This window comes from Mesoplodon bidens, assembly GCF_964165515.1.
Source record: "Mesoplodon bidens genome assembly, chromosome: 5".
Classification (NCBI taxonomy): Eukaryota; Metazoa; Chordata; class Mammalia; order Artiodactyla; family Ziphiidae; genus Mesoplodon; species Mesoplodon bidens.
Genome location: NC_138161.1, coordinates 14976660 through 14999809, shown reverse-complemented (window position 1 = coordinate 14999809; position 23150 = coordinate 14976660). Strand labels below are relative to the sequence as shown.

Sequence of the window (23150 nt, the reverse complement as noted above, 5' to 3'; positions counted from 1 at the left end):
AAAGTTAAAGACACTTTAAAATAAAGAAATAATGGCTACGATTGTATATGAAAAAACAACATGGCAACCACCTTTATAGAGCAAAATATACTAGAGTTGCATGGAGACATAAACAACACAGCAATGCCAGAACAAGATAGATAAAATGGAAAAGCATAAGTAATAATATGGAAGACCAAAATAATATAAACAATAGTGACTGACTTTAAAATTATATATAACTTTACATTTTGATAATAGAAAATAAAAATTATTCTCAAGCATGTATGAAACATTACAAAAATGTATTATATCACAAAGAAAGCATTAAGAAGTCTCATGAAGGAAATATTATAAAAATATTCTCTAATAATAATGTAATACAAGTAGAAATTAATAAATATAAATCAATAAAAACCCAGAAATTAAAACAAACACAAAACTATGAAATCTTGAGTGAAAAAAATACAAACAAATCACAGAATTTTTAAATGGTGATAATGATAGTGAAAATGCTACATATTATAATATGGGGTATACATTACAAAGATAGCAGAAAAAAATTTAGTTTTAAGCACATATATAAGTAAAACACAAGTATGCAATAAAAGTACAAACAAATAAACTAAAGAAAGCAGAAGGAAGGTATAATAAAAATCAAAACATCTATTGATCAGATAAAGCACAGAAATTTGTAGAAAAACAATAGAATAATTAATTACACAAAATTATGGTCATTGGAAACAAAAAATAGAAAAACTACCAGCTAAATTAATTTTTAAAAGGAAGAAGAAAAATATAAATAAATTGAACTAATATATATATAATATAATATAAATGTAAATAAACATATATAATTACATAGAGAAAGAGAGAGAGACAGCGAAAGAGAGGGGGAAATCTCTTTGTAGAATTTTACTCAAATAAAGTGGAAAATCCCCTCAATACTCTGTAATGACCTATATGGGAAAAGAATCCTAAAGAGAGTGGATATATGTACATGTATAAATGATTCACTTTGCTGTACTGAAAAACTAACACAGCATTGTAAATCAACTGTACTCTAATAAAAATTAATTTAATGTTTAAAAAACTCGTACAGAGTGAAGTAAGTCAGAAAGAGAAAGACAAATACCGTATGCTAACACATATGTATGGAATTAAAAAAAAAATGTCATGAAGAACCTAGGGGTAAAACGGGAATAAAGACACAGACCTACTTGAGAATGGACTTGAGGATATGGGGAGGGGGAAGTGTAAGCTGTGACAAAGCGAAAGAGAGGCATGGACATATATACACTACAAAACATAAGGTAGATAGATAGTGGGAAGCAGCCGCAGAGCACAGGGAGATCAGCTCGGTGCTTTGTGACCGCCTGGAGGGTTGGGATGGGGAGGGTGGGAGGGAGGGAGATGCATGAGGGAAAGGATGTGGGAACAGATGTATACGTATGACTGATTCACTTTGTTATAAAGCAGAAACTAATAAAAAATAAAAATAAAATAAAATAATTTTAATTGAAAACTGAATTGAAACCTGAATAAGATACACAATTTTCTAGGGGAAAAGTTTTACTAGAATTGAACCCATTAGAGATAGAAATAGTAAGACTAATTTTTGAGAAGAAAAAGAAAAAACGGCTCCACACAGAAAAAGCTGGAGGTTCCACTAGTTTCAAAGGCTAGTTTACCACAAATTCTAAGACATAATCCTTATGCAACATAAATTGTTCAAGAGCATTGAAAATGAATGAAGTCTCCAAATATTTTTTTTGAATCACTTATCTAACATTTATCTAAATTCAATGAAGAAAAAGGCAGACATGAAAGAAAATTACAGACTAATATTACTTCTGACTACATATGCATAAATTCGGCATAAAATATTAGCAAATAGAATCTAATACCATCATAAAAACAATACATCATAAGGAAATGGAATTTACTTGAAGAATATGTGATGTCGATATAAGGACACTCATTAATATAATGCATCACATTAATTGATTCAAGGAGAAAAAATCATATTACTATTTCCATAAATGCTGAATAACTTTTGGCAACTTTCAACATTAATTCCTTATAAAAGCATTCAAGAAAATAAGAATTGATGCTTAATTTTCTAACATAATAAAATTGACCTAAGTTAGCATTTTAGGTAACTGTGAAACCCTAGAGGCATTTCCACAAAATTTAGGAGAAAGGCAAAGATGCCTACACTATGCACTAGTATTAAACTTTGTCCTGGAGATATTAGCAAATGCAATTGGGCAAAAAATATCGATAGATGAGTAAGAACTAGAAAAAGATTTTTAAAAGTATCTCTAAAAACTATCTCTACTTGCGGGCAACACAGTAGCAAATCTGGAAAAACCCTTGCGAATCAATGATGAAACTAACTCAAAAACTAAAATGATTCATCAGTAACACAATATAAAATTGTCAAAGAGAATGAATAGTTTTCATGTACACAAGGAAGTAAAAGATATAATGATAGAGAAATATCTATTAATAAAAGTAAAAAAATATATAAAATATTTCAGAATATACTCAACAAAAAATTGCAAAACCTATATTCAGTGTTTTAATTCCTGAAAGATTTAAAAGTAGACTAGAATATATTTTTTTTAATTCTCTGTTTGTTGAATGGATGATTCAGTATCATAAGGATGTAATGTTAATGTAGTAGATCAACCGCTTATAAGGCTAGTAAGAAGGTTAAAAGACAAAAGTATTAAAAATAATTCTGTTCGGATATTTTTATTATAATTGCACTGAATCTATAAATCAAATTTGGCAGATAATAATGATTCTTCAGATCCACAGTCATGATATATTTTCCTTATATTTAGACCTTATTTAACCTTTATAAGTATGTTTTAATATTTACTATTAAGAAGAATTGCACACTTCTGTTAGATTTATTAATAGGTGTGCAACCACAAAGGTTTGACTTGTCATATTCTCATGGTACACAAGTCTGACACAGAATCAACATTACTAATGGTGAGCAAAGGACTCAAAAAAGGAGCAACAGTATTCTCTGCATCAACATATGACAGACCTCAAACTACCAGATATGGTTTTCAGAATCCACTTTTCAACAAAAGACACATTTTTTATTTCCAAGTGAGGAAAGCTAGTAGGCAAGAGAAGGTTTCAGATATATCAGCATCTAAAGTTTGACATTCACATAGCCTTCATCTGGCTACATTACTAATTTCCAATCTTCAACAGAACTGTGGTCCATAAATTTCAGATTCATTTACAGTGAACAATCTAGATAAACCATATCTAGCATTCTAGGAATGCTAAAAACATTTACACTTTTAGCATTCCTAGAATAGTCAACTGTTGGATAGAATAACCCATTCAAAATCCTCATGATTCATTTTCACTTGTAGTCAGTAAATTCCATCACTCACTGAAGGACAAACTTGCCTCAGATACCTCTGGCCTTAAATTAGTCTTTTGGGAAGAGTTTTAATCATACATTTAATTTTTATATGAGAGAACTATTCAGGTTTTTTTCCTCTTGGGTCAGTTTTCATAAATTTAATTTATTACAATAATATACATTTGTGTTCAAGATAAATGGTTTTTGCTTCTATTTTAGATTTTTTATTTTATAAAATATTTTAAATATACCAAAAAGAAGAAAGAATAAATATTACAACAAATATTATCTACTTAACAATTAATATTTTGATATAATTCTTTCATGTTTATTTTCTCAAGAGTTCTAAAATAATTTACTGCAAGCTAAAGTTTTTCCTTATCATTTTGTTTTGAAATTAACAAGATAATTTCCAAGGAATAATGAATTTTTAAAAACACACTAAAATTTGATTATCATCATAGAGCCTCTTCAACCTTTAGACATAGAATTCGTATGTTTGGCCAGCAAAGAAAAAGATAGATATTGATAATGAAGATGAAGAGGAGAATGATAAAATAAAGGAGAAGAAGAGGAAAAGGAGAAGGAAGAGGTAAGGTGAAGAAGAAAGGAAAAAGAAGAAGGAGGAAGAGAAAATTATGGAATAAGACATATTGGTAAATTTCTTAGCTATAAGAAGAAAACGTAAGAAGAAAACATTACCATGGTTGATGATTGTATCAATACATCACAGCAAGTTTAATGTGATTAAAAAATTGAAGCTTAAAACACATTTGCTATGTCAGAAAAAGTTTATTATTAGACATCGGATGCTAAAAGGCAAAGACTTGCTACAGTATAATGACACTTCGTCCTATAGAGAAAGAGAAGCCCTGAGAGTATCACTAATCAAACACCAACATTTAGTTCATCAAGTTGTCTTCATATTAATGTCAGAAACCAGATGGTCCAAATAACAGTTTCATTATCAAGACAGGATAAATGAAGCAAGCAGGTTATGGAATAAAGTTTTCTAGATGAATCAGAGGCTCACAGAAGATGAAGTCCACAAATTGTAAATCTTCATATAATTATTCAGTAGAAGCCAGAAAGCCAGTATCTTCTATAGTAACTTGGATGGTGGCAGCCACATCCATAGCCTCCATAACCACAGCCATAGCCCAGCCTGCGGAAGCTGCCACATCCACAGCCATAGCCATGGCCCAGGCCACCAAAGCCTCCGCATCTGTAGCCCAGGCCTTGGCAGTAGTTGCCGTAGTAGCTCATGGTGTCAGGAGTGGTGAGTCTGACTTGGAATTGTAGGTCAGCTTTGTGACAGTGACTGCACAAGAGCATTTATATATGCTGGTGGGTGTGGAAAGCCACACCTCTAAATATCACCCAATAGAACACATTATTTGAAAACTATGTCAACTATCTTGTTTCCTAACTTCAAACCACGCCTTCCACTTGTTTTGTGACTCCTTATTTAAAAGTTATGCGACACATTTTATTTTCTGTTTTATTTGAATTCCTAGAAAATGATTTTACTGCTAATAAGACACTATTGTGTTTATAATCCCCAAACTTGTTTGGGTTTCTGAGTTTCAAGCTCCATAAACAAATTTCTATAAGCTTCCATTCTTCAAATTGCATCGCATGAGATTGCATTTACCCTCTAATTATACCCTTCCCTTTGCTGTTCCATGACTGTTGACTCTTCTAAATTATGGGTGTTATCTTTCTTCTCCAAAGAATTCACATAAATTGAACCATAATTTTCTCCAAAATACTAACCCTATGAAAAATGACAATCAAATATGATGTATGTCTTAAAACAAGGTGCTTTTAAAGTCAGCAGAGAACCCCTTTTAGTAGTGCAGTGATGTCATTTAATTTTTAAAAGAGCCACAAACTGAAGGCAAAGGAATTTCTCAGTCATCTCATTTCAGGTACAGTAAGAATGTTTGGTGTATACCATTGAAGATTGCATAAGAAGAGTTCCTCCAAATCACTATAAGTAGCTTAGCTCCCTACCCCCAACTATATTCTTATTCCAGATACTAAATTCCATATTATGATAAGATCATAAAATTTCAGGATTCAGAGAAACTTGGGGTACCGTTTATTTGTGTCCTTTATTATTTTATAAACAAGTGAGAAACCTGCAACTCAGAAAAACAATTATACAACAATGATCTTTAGTGACAGTTGAGGACTAAAACCTTAGTTCATCAGGTAAATTTGAAATTTCCGCACTGCATGTTAGGGAGTTTGTTTTCCCATAGTGCACAGCTGCCTTATATTTTTGTTTATTCCCACTATCATTAGATATAGATGCAAGTGACCTGAAACCAGTATATTCAGCTCGTCCCACTTTAAAAAAAGGAATCTCAAAATAATTTAATATCAAAAAGAATATTGATGATTTTTGAACTTCCTTTACACTTACTACACTGGTTTCCCCTACTAGTTAATTAAGAGTACAGTGTGGGACCCTGGGAAGATGGCGGAAGAGTAAGACGCGGAGACCACCTTCCTCCCCACAGATACATCAGAAATTCATCTACACGTGGAACAACTCCTACAGAACACCTACTGAACGCTGACAGAAGACCTCAGACCCCCCAAAAGGCAAGAAACTCCCCACATGCCTGGATAGGGCAAAAGAAAAAAGAATAAACAGAGACAAAAGGATAGGGACGGGACCTGCACCAGTGGGAGGGAGCCGTGAAGGACGAAAGGTTTCCACACACTACACGCCCCTTCGCGGGCGGAGACTGCAGGTGGCGGAGGGGGAAAGCTTCGGAGTTGCTGAGGAGAGCACAGCAACAGGGGTGTGGAGGGCAAAGCGGAGAGATTCCCGCACAGAGGATCGGTGCCCTCAGGCAGCCCGAGAGGCTTGTCTGCTCGGCCGCCGGGGCGGGCGGGGCTGGGAGCTGAGGCTCGGGTATTGGGTTTCAGTCGCAGCGCAGGGAGAGGACTGGGGCTGGCGGCAGGAAGAGAGCCTGAAGGGGGTTAGTGCACCACGGCTAGCCCAGAGGGAGTCCGGGGAAAGGGTCTGGAGCTGCCGAAGAGGCAGGAGGCTTTTTCTTCCCTTTTGTTTCCTGGTGCGCGAGGAGAGGGCATTAAGAGGGCTGCTTTGGGAAGCGCGGGAGACGGGCGTGAGCCGCAGCTAAAGGCGCGGACCCCGGAGACGGGCGTGGGACGCTGAGGCTGCTGCTGCTGCCGCCGCCGCGGGGCCTGTGTGCGAGCGCGGGTCACTGTCCGCCCCGCATTCTGGGGGGCCTGTGCACCCCGCCACTGCCGGGGTCCCGGAAGCCGGGGACGGCTTTCCCGGGAAAGCGCACGGAGCGCCTCGGTCTGGTGAAACGTCACGCCGGCCTCTGCCGCCGCAGGCCCGCCCCACTCTGCGCACCCCTCCCTCCCCTCTGCCTGAGTGAGCCAGAGCCCCCGAATCAGCGGCTCCTTTAAACCCGTCCTGTCTGAGCGAAGAACAGACGCCCTCCAGCGACCTACGCGCAGAGGCGGGGCCGGTCCAAGGCTGAGACCCGGGAGCTGTGAGAGCAGAGAAGAGACAGGGAAATCTCTCTGTGCAGCCTCGGAGGCAGCGGATTAAAGCTCCACGGTCCACTTGATGTGCCCTGCGTCTGTGGAGTGCATGAATGGACAGTGAATCATCCCAAATTGAGGAAGTGGACTTTGAGGACAAGCTTTAAGACTTTCCCCCCTTTTCCTCTTTTTACAACGAATTATCCCAAATTAAGGAGGTGGACTTAGAGAGCAAGATTTCAGACTTTTCGCCCTTTTCCTCTTTTTACAACGAATTATCCCAAATTGAGGAGGTGGACTTGGAGAGCAAGATTTTTTATTTTTCCCCCTGCTCTCTTTTTGTGAATGTGTATGTGTATTCTTCTGTGTAAGATTCTCTCTGTATAGCTTTGCTTCCACCATATGTCCCAGGGTTCTATCGGTCCGTTTTTTTTTTTCAATAATTACTTTTAAATTTTAATAACGCTACTATATTTCATATTTTATTCTATTTTACTTTACCTGCTCTTTCTTTTTTTCCTACCTTCCCTTCCTCCCTCCCTCCCTCCCTCCGCCCCTCCTTTCCTTCTTTCTCTCTTTCTTTCCTTCCTCCCTCCCTCCCTCCCTCCTGTCTTTCTTTCCTTCCTCCCTCCCTCCCACCCCTCTTCATTTCATTTTCTTTTTCTTTCCTTCCTCCCTCCCTCCCACCCCTTTTCCTCTCACTTTCGTTTTCTTTCCTTCCTCCCTCCCTCCCTGCTTCCTTTCACTCTTTCTTTTTCTTTCCTACCTCCCTCCCTCCTGTCTTCTTTCCTTCTTCCCTCCCTCCCACCCCTCTTCCTTTCACTTTCTTTTTCTTTCCTTCCTCGCTCCCTCCCTCCTGTCTATCTTTCTTTCCTTCCTCCCTCCCTCCCTCCCTTCTTCCATTCACTCTTCCTTTTTCTTTCATTCATCCCTCCCTCCCTCCTTTCCTCCTTCCTTCCTTTCTTTCCTTCTTCATTTCTTTCTCTCTCTCTTTCTTTCTTCTTCTAATTCTTTCTTTCTACTTTTTCTCACTTTTATTCTGAGCCGGGTAGATGAAAGGCTCTTGTTGCTGCAGCCAGGAGTCAGTACTGTGCCTCGGAAGTGGGAGAGCCAACTTCAGGACACGGGTCCACAAGAGACTTCCCAGCTCCACATAATATCAAGCAGCAAAAATCCCCAGAGATCTCCATCTCAACACCAGCACCCAGCTTCAGTCAACGACCAGCAAACTACAGTGCTGGTCACCCTATGCCAAGCAACTAGCAAGGCAGGAACACAACCCCACCCATTAACAGAGAGGCTGCCTAAAAACATAATAAGGCCACAGGCACTCCAAAACTCACCACCAGACGTGGACCTGTCCACCAGAAAGACAAGATCGAGCCTCAACCACCAGAACACAGGCTCTAGTCACCCCACTATGAAGCCTACACAACCTACTGAAACAACCTTGGCCACTGGGGACAGACACCAAAAACAACGGGAACTACGAACCTGCAGCCTGCAAAAAGGAGACCCCAAACACAGTAACATAAGCAAAATGAGAAGACAGAAAAACACACAGCAGGTGAAGGAGCAAGATAAAAACCTACCAGATCTAACAAATGAAGAGGTAATAGGCAGTCTACCTGAAAAAGAATTCAGAATAATGATAGTAAAGATGATCCAAGATTCTACTTCCAAGATCCAAAGTCTTGGAAATAGAATAGACAAAATGCAAGAAACAGTTAACAAGGACCTAGAAGAACTAAAGATGAATCAAGCATCGATTAAAAACACAATAAATGAAATGAAAAATACTCTAGATGGGATCAATAGCAGAATAACTGAGGCAGAAGAATGGATAAGTGAGGTGGAAGATAAAATAGTGGAAATAACTGCTGCAGAGCAAAATAAAGAAAAAAGAATGAAAAGAACAGAGGACAGTCTCAGAGACCACTGGGACAACATTAAAAGCACCAACATTCGTATTATAGGGGTTCCAGAAGAAGAAGAGAAAAAGAAAGGGACTGAGAAAATATTTGAAGAGATTATAGTTGAAAACTTCCCTAATATGGGAAAGGAAATAGTTAATCAAGTCCAGGAGGCACAGAGAGTCCCATACAGAATAAATCCAAGGAGAAATACGCCAAGACACATATTAATCAAACTGTCAAAAATTAAACACAAAGAAATCATATTAAAAGCAGCAAGGCAAAAACAACAAATAACACACAAGGGAATCCCCATCAGGATAACAGCTGATCTCTCAGCAGAAACTCTACAAGCCAGAAGGGAGTGGCAGGACAAATTAAAGTGATGAAGGAGAGAAACCTGCAACCAAGATTACTCTACCCAGCAAGGATCTCATTCAGATTTGATGGAGAAATTAAAACGTTTACAGACAAGCAAAAGCTGAGAGAGTTCAGCACCACCAAACCACCTTTACAACAAATGCTAAAGGAACTTCTCTAGGAAAGAAACACAACAGAAGGAAAAGACCTTCAATAACGAACCCAAAACAATTAAGAAAATGGGAATAGGAACATACATATCGATAATTACCTTAAATGTAAATGGACTAAATGCTCCCACCAAAAGACACAGAGTGGCTGAATGGATACAAAAACAAGACCCATATATATGCTGTCTACAAGAGACCCACTTCAGACCTAGAGACACATAGAGATTGAAAGTAAGGGGATGGAAAAAGATATTCCATGCAAATGGAAATCAAAAGAAAGCTGGAGTAGCAATTCTTATATCAGACAAAATCGACTTTAAAATAAAAACTATTAGAAGAGACAAAGAAGGACACTACATAATGATCAAGGGATCGATCCAAGAAGAAGATATAGCAATTGTAAATATTTATGCACCCAACATAGGAGCACCTCAATACATAAGGCAAATACTAACAGCCATAAAAGGGGAAATCGACAGTAACAAAATCATAGTAGGGGACTTTAACACCCCACTTTCACCAATGGACAGATCATCCAAAATGAAAATAAATAAGGAAACACAAGCTTTAAATGATACATTAAACAAGGTGGACTTAATTGATATTTATAGGACATTCCATCCAAAAACAACAGAATACACATTTTTCTCAAGTGCTCATGGAACATTCTCCAGGATAGATCATATCTTGGGTCACAAATCAAGCCTTCGTAAATTTAAGAATATTGAAATTGTATCAAGTATCTTTTCCGACCACAATGCTATGAGACTAGACATCAATTACAGGAAAAGATCTGTAAGAAATACAAACACATGGAGACTAAACAATACACTACCCAATAACGAAGTGATCACTGAAGAAATCAAAGAGGAAATTAAAAATACCTAGAAACAAATGACAATGGAGACACGACGACCCAAAACCTATGAGACGCAGCAAAAGCAGTTCTAAGGGGGAAGTTTATAGCAATACAATCCCACCTTAAGAAACAGGAAACAACTTGAGCAAACAACCTGACCCTGCACCTAAAGCAATTAGAGAAGGAAGAACAAAAAACCCCTAAAGCTAGCAAAAGGAAAGAAATCATAAAGATCAGATCAGAAATAAATGAAAAAGAAATGAAGGAAACGATAGCAAAGATCAATAAAACTAAAAGCTGCTTCTTTGAGAAGATAAACAAAATAGACAAACCATTAGCCAGACTCATCAAGATAAAAAGGGGGAAGACTCAAATCAATAGAATTAGAAATGAAAAAGGAGAAGTAACAACTGACACTGCAGAAATACAAAAGATCATGAGAGATTACTACAAGCAACTCTATGCCAATAAAATGGACACCCTGGAAGAAATGGACAAATTCTTAGAAATGCACAACCTGCCAAGACTGAATCAGGAAAAAATAGAAAATATGAATAGACCAATCAAAAGCACTGAAATTGAAACTGTGATAAAAAATCTTCCAACAAACAAAACCCAGGACCAGATGGCTTCACAGGGGAACTCTATCAAACATTTAGAGAAGAGCTAACACCCATCCTTCTCAAACACTTCCAAACAATTTTAGAGGAAGGAACACTCCCAAACTCATTCTACGAGGCCACCATCACCTTGATACCAAAACCAGGCAAGGATGTCACAAAGAAAGAAAACTACAGGCCAATATCACTGATGAACATAGATGCAAAAATCCTCAACAAAATACTAGCAAACAGAATCCAACAGCACATTAAAAGGATCATACACCATGATCAAGTGGGGTTTATTCCAGGAATGCAAGGATTCTTCAATATACATAAATCAATCAATGTGATACACCATATTAACAAGTTGAAGGAGAAAAAACATATGATCATTTCAATAGATGCAGAGAAAGCCTTTGACAAAATTCAACACCCATTTATGATAAAAACCCTGCAGAAAGTAGGCATAGAGTGAACTTTCCTCAACATAATAAAAGCAATATATGACAAACCCACAGCCAACATTGTCCTCAATGGTGAAAAACTGAAACCATTTCCACTAAGATCAGGAGCAAGACAAGGTTGCCCACTCTCACCACTCTTATTCAACATAGTTTTGGAAGTTTTAGCCACAGCAATCAGAGAAGAAAAGGAAATAAAAGGAATCCAAATGGGAAAAGAAGTAGAAAAGCTGTCACTGTTTGCAGATGACATGATACTATACATAGAGTATCCTAAAGATGCTGCCAGAAAACTACTAGAGCTAATCAATGAATTTGGTAAAGTAGAAGGATACAAAATTAATGCACAGAAATCTCTGGCATTCCTATATACTAATGATGAAAAATCTTTAAGTGAAATCAAGGAAACACTCCCATTTACCATTGCAACAAAAAAATAAAATATCTAGGAATAAACCTACCTAAGGAGACAAAAGACCTGTATGCAGAAAATTATAAGACACTGATGAAAGAAATTAAAGATGATACAAATAGATGGAGAGATATACCATGCTCCTGAATTGGAAGAATCAATATTGTGAAAATGACTCTACTACCCAAAGCAATCTACAGATTCAGTGCAATCCCTATCAAACTACCACTGGCAGTTTTCACAGAACTAGAACAAAAAAATTTCAAAATTTGTTTGGAAACACAAAAGACCCCGAATAGCCAAAGCAATCTTGAGAACGAAAAATGGAGCTGGAGGAATCAGGCTCCCTGACTTCAGACTATACTACAAACCTACTGTAATCAAGACAGTATGGTACTGGCACAAAAACAGAAAGATAGATCAATGGAACAGGATAGAAAGCCCAGAGATAAACCCACGCACATATGGTCACCTTATGTTTGATAAAGGAGGCAGGAATGTACAGTGGAGAAAGGACAGTCTCTTCAATAAGTGGTGCTGGGAAAACTGGACAGGGACATGTAAAAGTATGAGATTAGATCACTCCCTAACACCATACACAAAAATAAGCTCAAAATGGATTAAAGACCTAAATGTAAGGCCAGAAACTATCAAACTCTTAGAGGAAAACATAGGCAGAACACTCTATGACATAAATCACAGCAAGATCCTTTTGGACCCACCTCCTAGAGAAATGGAAATAAAGACAAAAATAAACACATGGGACCTAATGAAACTTAAAAGCTTTTGCACAGCAAAGGAAACTATAAACAAGACCAAAAGACAACCCTCAGAATGCGAGAAAATATTTGCAAATGAAGCAACAGACAAAGGATTAATCTCCAAAATTTATAAGCAGCTCATGCAGCTCAATAGCAAAAAAACAAACAAGGCAATCCAAAAATGGGCAGAAGACTTAAATAGGCATTTCTCCAAAGAAGATATACAGACTGCCAACAAACACATGAAAGAATGCTCAACATCATTAATCATTAGAGAAATGCAAATCAAAACTACAATGAGATATCATCTCACACCGGTCAGAATGGCCATCATCAAGAAATCTAGAAACAATAAATGTTGGAGAGCATGTGGAGAAAAGGGAACACTCTTGAACTGCTGGTGGGAATGTGAATTGGTACAGCCACTATGGAGAACAGTATGGAGGTTCCTTAAAAAACTAAAAATAGAACTACCGTATGATCCAGCAATCCCACTACTAGGCATATACCCTGAGAAAACCATAATTCAAAAAGAGACATGTACCAAAATGTTCACTGCAGCTCTATTCACAATAGCCCGGAGCTGGAAACAACCTAAGTGTCCATCACCAGATGAATGGGTAAGGAAGATATGGCACATATATACAATGGAATATTACTCAGCCATAAAAAGAAACGAAACTGAGCTATTTGTAATGAAGTGGATAGACCTAGAGTCTGTCATACAGAGTGAAGTAAGTCAGAAAGGGAAAGACAAATACCGTATGCTAACACATATATATGGAATTTTTTTAAAAATGTCATGAAGAACCTAGGGGTAAAACGGGATTAAAGACACAGACCTACTTGAGAATGGACCTGAGGATATGGGGAGGGGGAAGGGTAAGCTGAGACAAAGCGAAAGAGAGGCATGGACATATATACACTACCAAATGTAATGTAGATAGATAGTGGGAAGCAGCCGCAGAGCACAGGGAGATCAGCTCCGTGCTTTGTGACTGCCTGGAGGGGTGGGATGGGGAGGGTGGGATGGAGGGAGATGCATGAGGGAAGGGATGTGGGACTGATATGTATGATATGACTGATATGTATGACTGATTCACTTTGTTATAAAGCAGAAACTAATATAAAAAATAAAAATAAAAAAATAAAAAAAAGTACAGTGTGATTACGTGTTTATATATTTCTATATTGATGGAACTTTCAAACTACAAATTGAAGGGAATTATTAGTGGTAAAGTACTTCTCTATTTGAATCTACTTTAGCTGGAAGAATTTAGTTTCAATAAAATTTAAGGTAAATTTTTTAAAAGACTATTGTCTTTGGTCCTGGTCATAACCCGATAAGACCAGTCATTTTGCTTTATCCTCAATTATAGAGGTTCTCATGCAATTCAACCTAGGAATTACTTCCTATGTTCTTCTGCTTCAACTCCTAAAAGAGAAGCAAACCTCCAGCCCTAAATTTTGTCTGTACATGAAACACCAAGTTATCTGCCTCCTCTTTTCATTCTCAGCCCCCACTGCCTCCTACCCAGCACAGAAGGGACCAAACTCTCCCCCATTCACTCTATGACTCACACTGTTTCCTGTAGAAAGACACTCTTTCCAGTCTTTTTTTTTTGTGTGTGTGAGATACTACTGCCCTCGCATCTTAAGATTTTGACAAATATCCATGTTAAGGAATTATTTTTCTTATAACAGTGATTTATTTTGTCTTTAATCCATATATGCTTTTTAACTGTATTCATATAAAAGTCAGTCTTATTCTGTGGTTTTGAAACAACTATGGAAAAAGTGAACAAACTGTAATGGGTAAGGAGAAAATCCAATTCCTTCAAAATGTCTTTCAACTCAGTAGACTCTGGACATCAGCCAATTTGTCAAGGTAATAATACATAAGCTTTCTTTTTCCCTTCGTTGTACCTCCAATAGCTGCAAAGTAAGTGCAAGAACTTGTAAGCAATTTAAAAATTGCCACAGATCTTTGGTGATCCAGAAAAATGAATTTTTTGGATGGTTCTCAATGGAGAGTACACATATAAATGACACATTGATTGGAAAACAACCAGATAGAATACTTCTAGACCTCATGTGTCATGTATACCTTCATTTTTAAAGTAAACTATGATAATAGATAATATTTAATAAGCAATTAATAGGAGCCAGGAACTATCTGAAGTTTTTTTTTGTAAGATTTTTTTTTGATGTGGACCATTTTAAAGTCTTTTTATTGAATTCTTTACAATATTGTTTCTGTTTTATGTTTTCTTTTTTTAGCCCTGAGGCATGTGGGATCTTAGCTCCCTGACCAGGGATCGAACCCACACCCCCTGCATTGGAAAGCAAAGTCTTAACCACTGGACTGCCAGGGAAGTCCCCTACTATCTGAAGTTCTTTACATGTATTGAACTCAAACTCAAAACAATCCTTTGTAGTACTATTACTATCCTGTTTAAGTATCTGCACAAGGTCACACAGCTAATCAGTGTCTGAGAGCAGTTTCAAAACCAGTTTTCTGGCTCAAGAACCTGTGTTTTTTGAGTTCACTATGTTGTTCATACAAGATACTGTCTCTATTGTCAGGTGAGGGAAAGTTGTTTGACCTTCAGAAGGAGCACAACTTCAGAGAAAACTCTTAAACATTTAAACAAGAAATACTTAAACTATTTAAGCAAAATATAATTGCTTTTAAAAAGAAATAAAAAATAAATGTTTTAAATATTTTGTTCTAAATCTACTTCAGTTGACTTAATAAAACAAAACATGCTACTCATAACTCAGTTTTTCTTAATTCTATAGAAACCCCATCATGAGTATTGATTAATGTAATATTGGCATTTAGAAATATCTAAGGGAGTTGTTAGCCTGCTGAAGGCAGCCTGCGCAACCCTTTGCGGTTAATCCATTCAACAAATATTTACCTAATGATCACTATTTCTCAGGCATTAATATACTCAGGGTAAAAAAGGAAAACTAGTCCATGAAATTCTTGGAGGCTACATTCTAGCATAGAATGAGATATTAAAGCATTGATATACAAGTATTATATAACTAGTGGACTTTGTACAAAAAATAAATGAATGGAAAATGAAATAAGCAAGGAGCTGTCTTTGGAGGTCTGGGCAGTTGTCTTGCCTGTGGTATAGTCTGGAACATAATCATGGGATATTGACTTGTTAGAAGACTGGGTTATTGTTCTTTAGCTAAATGTCTACAGAGCACTGTGTGATTCCAGATTTGTGGTTCTACATCTCTACATCAAGACCATCTTGCTTTTTCATTGTTAGCTCTTGATATTTTCAAGTGATTTGACACAAACAAAATGATTTGTTTCTGTTAATCAGAAACTTCTTCTGCTACTTCATCCTTCTGCACTTGAAAACTGTGTTTTCTCTTTTATCTATGTGTTCTATTTTAATATGATATTTTTAATAGTTTTCATTATTTTCCTATTTCTTTATTGATCTTTCTCTTCAAAATGTCAGTGGGACTTATATTAAAAACACACTTCTTTCCTCAGGTTTGTGTTGCATCTCATGAAATTGTCCCTCTAGAAACATTTACTGAGTACCCAGTATGGTTCAGACACAGTCTATACCTTGAGTATACATCACTGAATAATGCACACTCTTACTCCCTACTTCAAAGAATACCAGTAGTATAACTTTCCAAATGTCACCTCTTTGGTTATCCTTTTTCCCTTCATACAATCCACAGTATTTTTAGGAACTTCTATGTCTATGACTAGAATAATAGTACAGGGAGTTTCACGCCTTAGTATTGGCTGAAAAATATCGTTTATCACATACATGCACACCTTATATTTAAATTTTAAAAATTATATTAATAAACATAAGTAATGAAATATATTAGCAAAAAGTTACTTTGCATTTACTCTGCATAGCTGAAAAAAATCATCATCTCGTAAAACTCTGAAGATTAGCTACATCACGAATATATTTCCTCTCATCCCAACTGAATACTCAACTCTGCCCATAAACCTGTTTATTGGACCTTCCCCCATACCCACAGTCATGCCAAGATCTGTCTGTCTTTTAGAACATCTTCTCACTCTCCTATTCTCTCACTCTTGCCTACCACCTCTTCATTTCCCAGAGCAGTCACCATCAGACAGTAACTGGCAACTCCCCACCTTCTCTCTCTCATCAGCACACTTACTCTCTTTGAAACTTACCTCAAATTCAATATGTGAAAAAAATTTTAAAGACAAAAAACACCAATCACCTTCCCTTTCACCCACCATGTGGTCAATGGTTTGTTTTGTTTTGTTTCTCTCTTCCTTACTGTTTCTATGTTGGCTCACAACTTCAAAAATCGCCAGCTATCAAAGCCAGGAACCTGGATTTATACCTGAGTCCAGATTCTTTTTTTGCTTCCTCCAAATTCAAATTAATTGTCATTCCTTCAACAAATAATAGAGAACATTTGCCTACTTATCTTGGAAACAAAATAGTAAAAAGAAAAACAAATCCCCCATCCCCAGGGGACTAACATTTTACTGGGGGAGATGGACATCAACAAATACAGACTTAATTTAGTCATTCACCGAATATTTACTGAATGGCTACTTTGTGCTCAATATTTTTTTTTAGGCACTGGAAAAGATATTTCACAGTAGTAAACAAAGCTGACAAGAGCCCTGTATTCCAGAAGCTTACATTCTAGTGGGGAGTAGGGCAAATGACCCAGCAATCAGGCAATCAATCAAAAGAGAATGTTACATAGTGATAGTAGTAACTGCTAAGGACAAATTATAAAGCAGAGGTGGGAGATAGGCAATGACCAATGGGGGAACTGAAGTTGTAGATAGATTGTTAGGGAAGGCCCATCATAAATACGTGTCTTCTAAGTGAAGACTGGAAAGGTGAGAACATGAGCCATGTAGGGTTACCTGAGGGAAGAGTATAGCAGGCAGATGGTACTGAAAGCACTCTTAGGAGCACCATTTAAGAAATAATTTTACACAGATACCTAAGGAGGTCATAGCAGGGCTTTGGGGTTGCTCTGAATCGGGTGGGAGGTGGTTGTTCAGGGTAGTATGAGAACATGTCTCTTGGTTAGGCAGCATATTAAGCTAGCTCCCAAAACCATCCCTTTTCATGGTGTACACACCCCGCACTGCCCCCAGCACTGTGAATATAATGAGTTTTACTCCTGTGATCAGGCTATTTCATATGACACAGTTAAGAAAGGGAGATAATCTGGTTGGGCCTAACCTAATCATAAGATCCCTATAAGAGTAGAGCTTGCTCTGGCTGGTAGCAGAATAAGAAATCATTGGCTCAGAGCATGAGGATTTGACATGTCTTTGCTGGCTTGAAGGTGGAGGAGCCCATGTGGTCAGGCATGTAATTGACCTCTACTTATTCAGAGTAGCCTTTACCTGATATTCAGTATAGAAATGGGGACCCAATCCTACAAATATAGGAACTGGATTCTGTCCACATCAGTATGAGCTTGGGAACAGACTCTTCCCCAGAGCCTCCAGACAAGAACTCAGCCCAGTTGATCATTATTTCAGCTTTAGGATACTCTGTGCAGAGAACCCAGGGACACCTTGACCAAGTTCCCATCCACAGAAGTGAGAGCAAAAAAATGGATGCTGTTTTAACTTGATAAATTTATGGTTATTGTTAAGCAGCCATAGAAAACTAATATAGTATCTTAACCTTTGTATCCTGCACATTTTTAACCCTCAAATTCCTAAAATTAAGTCATAGCAATAGTCCTAAACTTCATTATCTAAGTTTTGTCACACATTTACAATTCAGAAGGCGTTCAAGAAGAATTGAGAAAATAATATCATGGTAAATTTGGAATATTATGCACATTATTATTAATTTCAAAAGTAAATATATTAGAGGTTGAGCTTCTAAGGACCTGCTTTCTGACTTTTAGCATAGCAACAAAATCAGTACTGCTTTAATGCCACATTCCATCTGTCAAACTTCAAATGAGTACACTGTTCTTTACCCAAAGAAAGTTTTCTCCTCTGTACAGGTCAATAAACCAAAGTTAAACAATTTAGCTTTTGGTCTGGTTATGTCATTTAATGTGATATTGGATAGTTTGTTAAAATTTATTTTGAAAACTGGGATGAAAATGGCTGTGTAAATCAAAAAGCTGTTGTAAATATTACTGAAGAAAACATAGGAAAGTGCTTTGAAAATACAATATTCTTTTTTAATGTATATTTTAATTTTTTTGGCTGTGTTGGGTCTTCGTTTCTGTGCGAGGGCTTCCTCTAGTTGTGGCAAGTGGGGGCCACTCTTCATCACGGTGCACGGGCCTCTCACTATCGTAGCCTCTCTTGTTGTGGAGCACAGGCTCCAGATGCGCAGGCTCAGTAGTTGTGGCGCACGGGCTTAGCTGCTCTGCGGCATGTGGGATCTTCCCAGACCAGGGCTCGAACCCGTGTCCCCTGCATTGGCAGACAGATTCTCAACCTCTGCGCCACCAGGGAAGCCCGGAAAATACAATATTCTTTACTAAGTAAGAATATCCTTAAGTGATATTTCATTTAAAGAGAATCCAATGAAAGCCTAAAGCAGTATATTCCTGATTAAAATCTATGACCATCAAACTAATGCCTTTCTGATACAATTGGCTCTAGAACTTTAATCTTCTTTAGACTTATAATGGTTACAAACCAGGACACTGATTCTTCTAAGTTATCTCTCTTCAATTTCATATTCCCACTTGCAGCAATTCCTAGATAACTGCTACCATTATTTTTGATGATGGTTATCACCTATGAAGTTGGAAGAGCTTCCCAGGCAATCTAATCCCACCTTCCAATTTCTAGTTTCTAAACGAAACTCTCCTGAAAATGTCAAATAAGTACATGTCTACTAGAAAAAAATACATCTAGTTATTGATTATGGGGAAACAAACTGCTGAAAGAATCAGGCTAACACAAACACTATGCCCAACACATTCTAAATCCTCCCTTCTGGTATATTTCTTTCTTTCTTTCTTTCTTTCTTTCTTTTTATTGCAGTACGCTGGCCTCTCACGGTTGGGGCCTCTCACTGTTGTGTCCTCTCCCGTTGTGGAGCACAGGCTCCGGACGCGCAGGCTCAGCCACCATGGCTCATGGGCTCAGCCGCTCCACGGCATGTGGGATCTTCCTGGACCCGGGCACGAACCCGTGTCCCCTGCATCGGCAGGTGGACTCTCAACCACTGCGCCACCAGGGAAGCCCTGGTATATTTCTTTAATACTAAGCTCGGGCAGTATCTTTTTGGGGGGAACTTTCACTGACAACACAGACTTGATTGAATGCCCCACCTATGGGGTCCAATTGCTCCCAATACATAAATCTTTCTTAAAAGTCACTACAGAGAATTGTAATCATATATTTATTATCTGAATTTCCCTCTGACCAGTAAGTTCATCAATATCCCTGGAAACTTTTTTATGTCTTTCTACTGCTTATACTTAGTACAGATTGGGCACAATGTGATGATAATTACTCTTGGGTGGATGGTTGAATAAATGCATGATTACATCTGTCATGGGAGGTGCCAGCATAGCATCACCAAGCACAGCAAAAATTAATAAGTTAAAGCTCTTGTTGACAATTAGCAGCCTTTTTCTTAGATGTCCAACACTAGTTCATCTAATAATACTTTGAAATGTGGGCTAACATATAATTATTTTGTACAGTTCATAAAAACTTTGATATTGGCCCTTGAACTTGTACTGCATGTGACATGCTCTATCTCATGTCTAAAATGTGTTACCAATGTCTGTTCCTACTATTTTATGAGTCAACAGCTGAAGGCATGCATTATCAATATTTTTTCATAAGCAGAGACACAGCTTCGTTTGTCATGATCATCCTGTGCTCTTGAAAGAAATTAAATATAGCGTCTTTCAGGATTTCTCCCCCTTTTTTCTGGATTTCATGTATTCTGTCTTTGATCAGTTTGGTTTATAGACTCCAAAGCTAAGGATGTCACTGTCATATATGAATATACAAGTAGGTCAATGGTTGACCGATTTTGTGGTTATAGCTTGAATGTAGTTGTCTTTCAAAAGCTGTCATTCATTCAAAGACACCTTAAAAGAACTTTCTTCCTGATAACTGAAAAAAAAAAAGTACTTCAGAGAGGCAATAGAGTTCCATACAATCTCCATTTTTGCAGGGTTTTATTACCAATGAAGCAAGTTGAATAAAAGGTGAAGTACCATCTTGAGATACAAATAATAGGTAAACAGAACAGCCAAGGACAATGCAAGCAGTTCTGGAAGCCTAGAAACAGAAATGATTATTAACACACCCACACACCATACAGTGGGACTTCTGGACCTTTAAATAGAATCACAAACCGAATTACCTAAGTATAATTAGTTTGATTATCGAGGGAGTAAACTTAATCAAGTTAGGACATTTTGAGGAGCAAAGTTCTACAGTATGACAAGTGTCTCATTGGGCACTCCATGCAAGGACTTACTGAGACATGTATCCAAATATAACTTACAGCCCTGTGTACCTGAAAGCAAGGATGGCAACTTAGCAAAACAATTACTCTGTGATTCTGAAGGTTGTTTGATCTCCTTCAACTGTTGTTTAAGAGAAGACGAAAAAACAGCCTCAGTAGAAGAAATCCATTACAAACCCAGCTTCCAACAATACAACAGAGTTAGGTCCTGCTTGAAAACAGCAAAAGACAGCAGGATGTAGAATACAACACTGGCAAATGATGCAGTAATGTTGCATAACGATCCCACTGTGAAGATATGAGGCTGGTTAAGAGCAGCTGCAGCTGCTTCATTGATATACTTTTAACAAAATGTGAAAAGAGGGCTTCCCTGGTGGCACAGTGGTTGAGCGTCTGCCTACCGATGCAGGGGACACGGGTTCGTGCCCTGGTCCGGGAAGATCCCACGTGCCGCGGAGCGGCTGGGCCCATGAGCCATGGCTGCTGAGCCTGCGCGTCCGGAGCCTGTGCTCAGCAAAGGGAGAGGCCACAACAGTGAGAGGCCCGCATACCGCAAAAAGAAAAAAAAAAATGTGAAAAGAATTGCTGGACAGTCTCTCTACCCTCATGGTTGCATAGAATTACAGGTACAACACTACTGTCGGAGCTTTCATGAAGAACACACACACAGATTGCAGACAGACATGCATAAACTCATGCTCAATGCCCATATGTATAGAAATCTTATTTATGAAGGACAGACAACTAGGACACATTTAAAATGCCAACCAAAGTAAGTTTAATGAAAGTAAATTTTCACAGATCTCACATGAACAATTTGGAATGAGAGTTCTGCCAAAGTATGTATCCAAAAGGAGAATTATTACCCAAACTGTAAATCCACCCCACTGCCCCAAATTAGAATTGCAAGTTCAGATGATTTTTATCAAGTTAGTCCTGGTATGCTGAAATCTGATCGTCTATCAAAGTGACCTAGGATTGGCTCAGGATAATTTCATCTGAGAGAGGCACCCATGGAATGAAGTGTCCAGATGGTAGAATCAAGACGAGGAAACTTGGCTGAAAGTTCTCAGGCATGTGTGAGGTTGAATGCAAGGTTTCTCAGTAAAAGCCAGAGGAGCAATATCTTCCACAGTAACACGGGCGGTAGCTGACGTATCCGTAGCCACCATAGCCACAGCCATAGCCACAGCCACAGCCCAAGACATCAAGGCCATAGCCCAGACCGCCATAGTAGTTGCCGTAGTAATATCTCATCTCGTCAATAGTTGAAGATTTAGGTGAGAGCAAAGCTTTTGCTTGCAGAATATGAACTTCTCTGCTTCGTTGGGGCCTTTTATACACCCTTGTAGTAGGTGTGACAAACCACAATCCGCCATGCCCTGCATTTCATCAGCTAATTTGCATGAAGACCATGTCATTAACATTGTGTTCATTTAGAGGGGAGGCCCACACCCATTAATGCTGGAATTCCTTTGCTGATGCCTCATAATGGTATATGGTATACTTTTAGCAATAAAAAAAAAAATTGCCATACTTCATCTCTGTAACCAAGCGTCATGAGTTTCCATAGCTTGAAAGCCACACATATTATTTAAGCTTACCTTGAAATAAGAACACCATCCCTCTGCAGACTTGAAGCACAGATGCACAGAGACTCCAGGTCGCCATGAGATCCTATCATTTAATCACCAACATTTTCGTGATGTTTGTTTTGGCAGAGAAACAAAATGTTTAGAGAAATACTGCTTTTGCTTTGTTTTACTTTTTTGACAGGATTGATTTTGACATTTGATTGTAAATAATGTTTTGGGGCTATTTTATAGCACTGTCATTCTTACTGGTTTGGATGTTTTTATGTGGTTATATGGTGTTCACTTTTATGAGCATCAACATTTCTTAAACATGAGATATCTACAACATGTTTTCCAGTAAAAAGTAAGTATGTATATAATTTTTGTGTGTGTACAGCACCTCTGTGTGTTATAGTTAGTGTAACACATGCATTATTTGAGGTCTATAGAATAAAATGTGTATATTTAGGGGTATTTTTAGTATAGTGATATCTAAAATACACTTCTCCTTTATTAATTAATCACTTATACTGATTTAATTGATTTCCTCAATAGCTCTTAGTCAAATCCTATGTTCAGGAAAATACACATTAGGAAGTATTTATCCAATACTGCAAATATAACATAAAACATCAGTAATACAATGTGAAGAGTCAATGA

The 23150-nt window shown here is 37.7% G+C and overlaps 1 protein-coding gene across 1 annotated transcript; it reads right to left on the bottom strand.

Annotated features, from left to right (window-relative positions):
- Nucleotides 1–4450: 4450 nt before the first annotated feature.
- Nucleotides 4451–22173, bottom strand: LOC308617889 (uncharacterized protein; the record flags this gene model as incomplete). Its single annotated transcript, XM_081235320.1, has 3 exons — nucleotides 4451–4697; nucleotides 16102–16232; nucleotides 22072–22173. 3 exons carry the CDS (start codon nucleotides 22171–22173, stop codon nucleotides 4451–4453), a joined length of 480 nt encoding a protein of 159 aa, XP_081091446.1.
- Nucleotides 22174–23150: the final 977 nt, after the last annotated feature.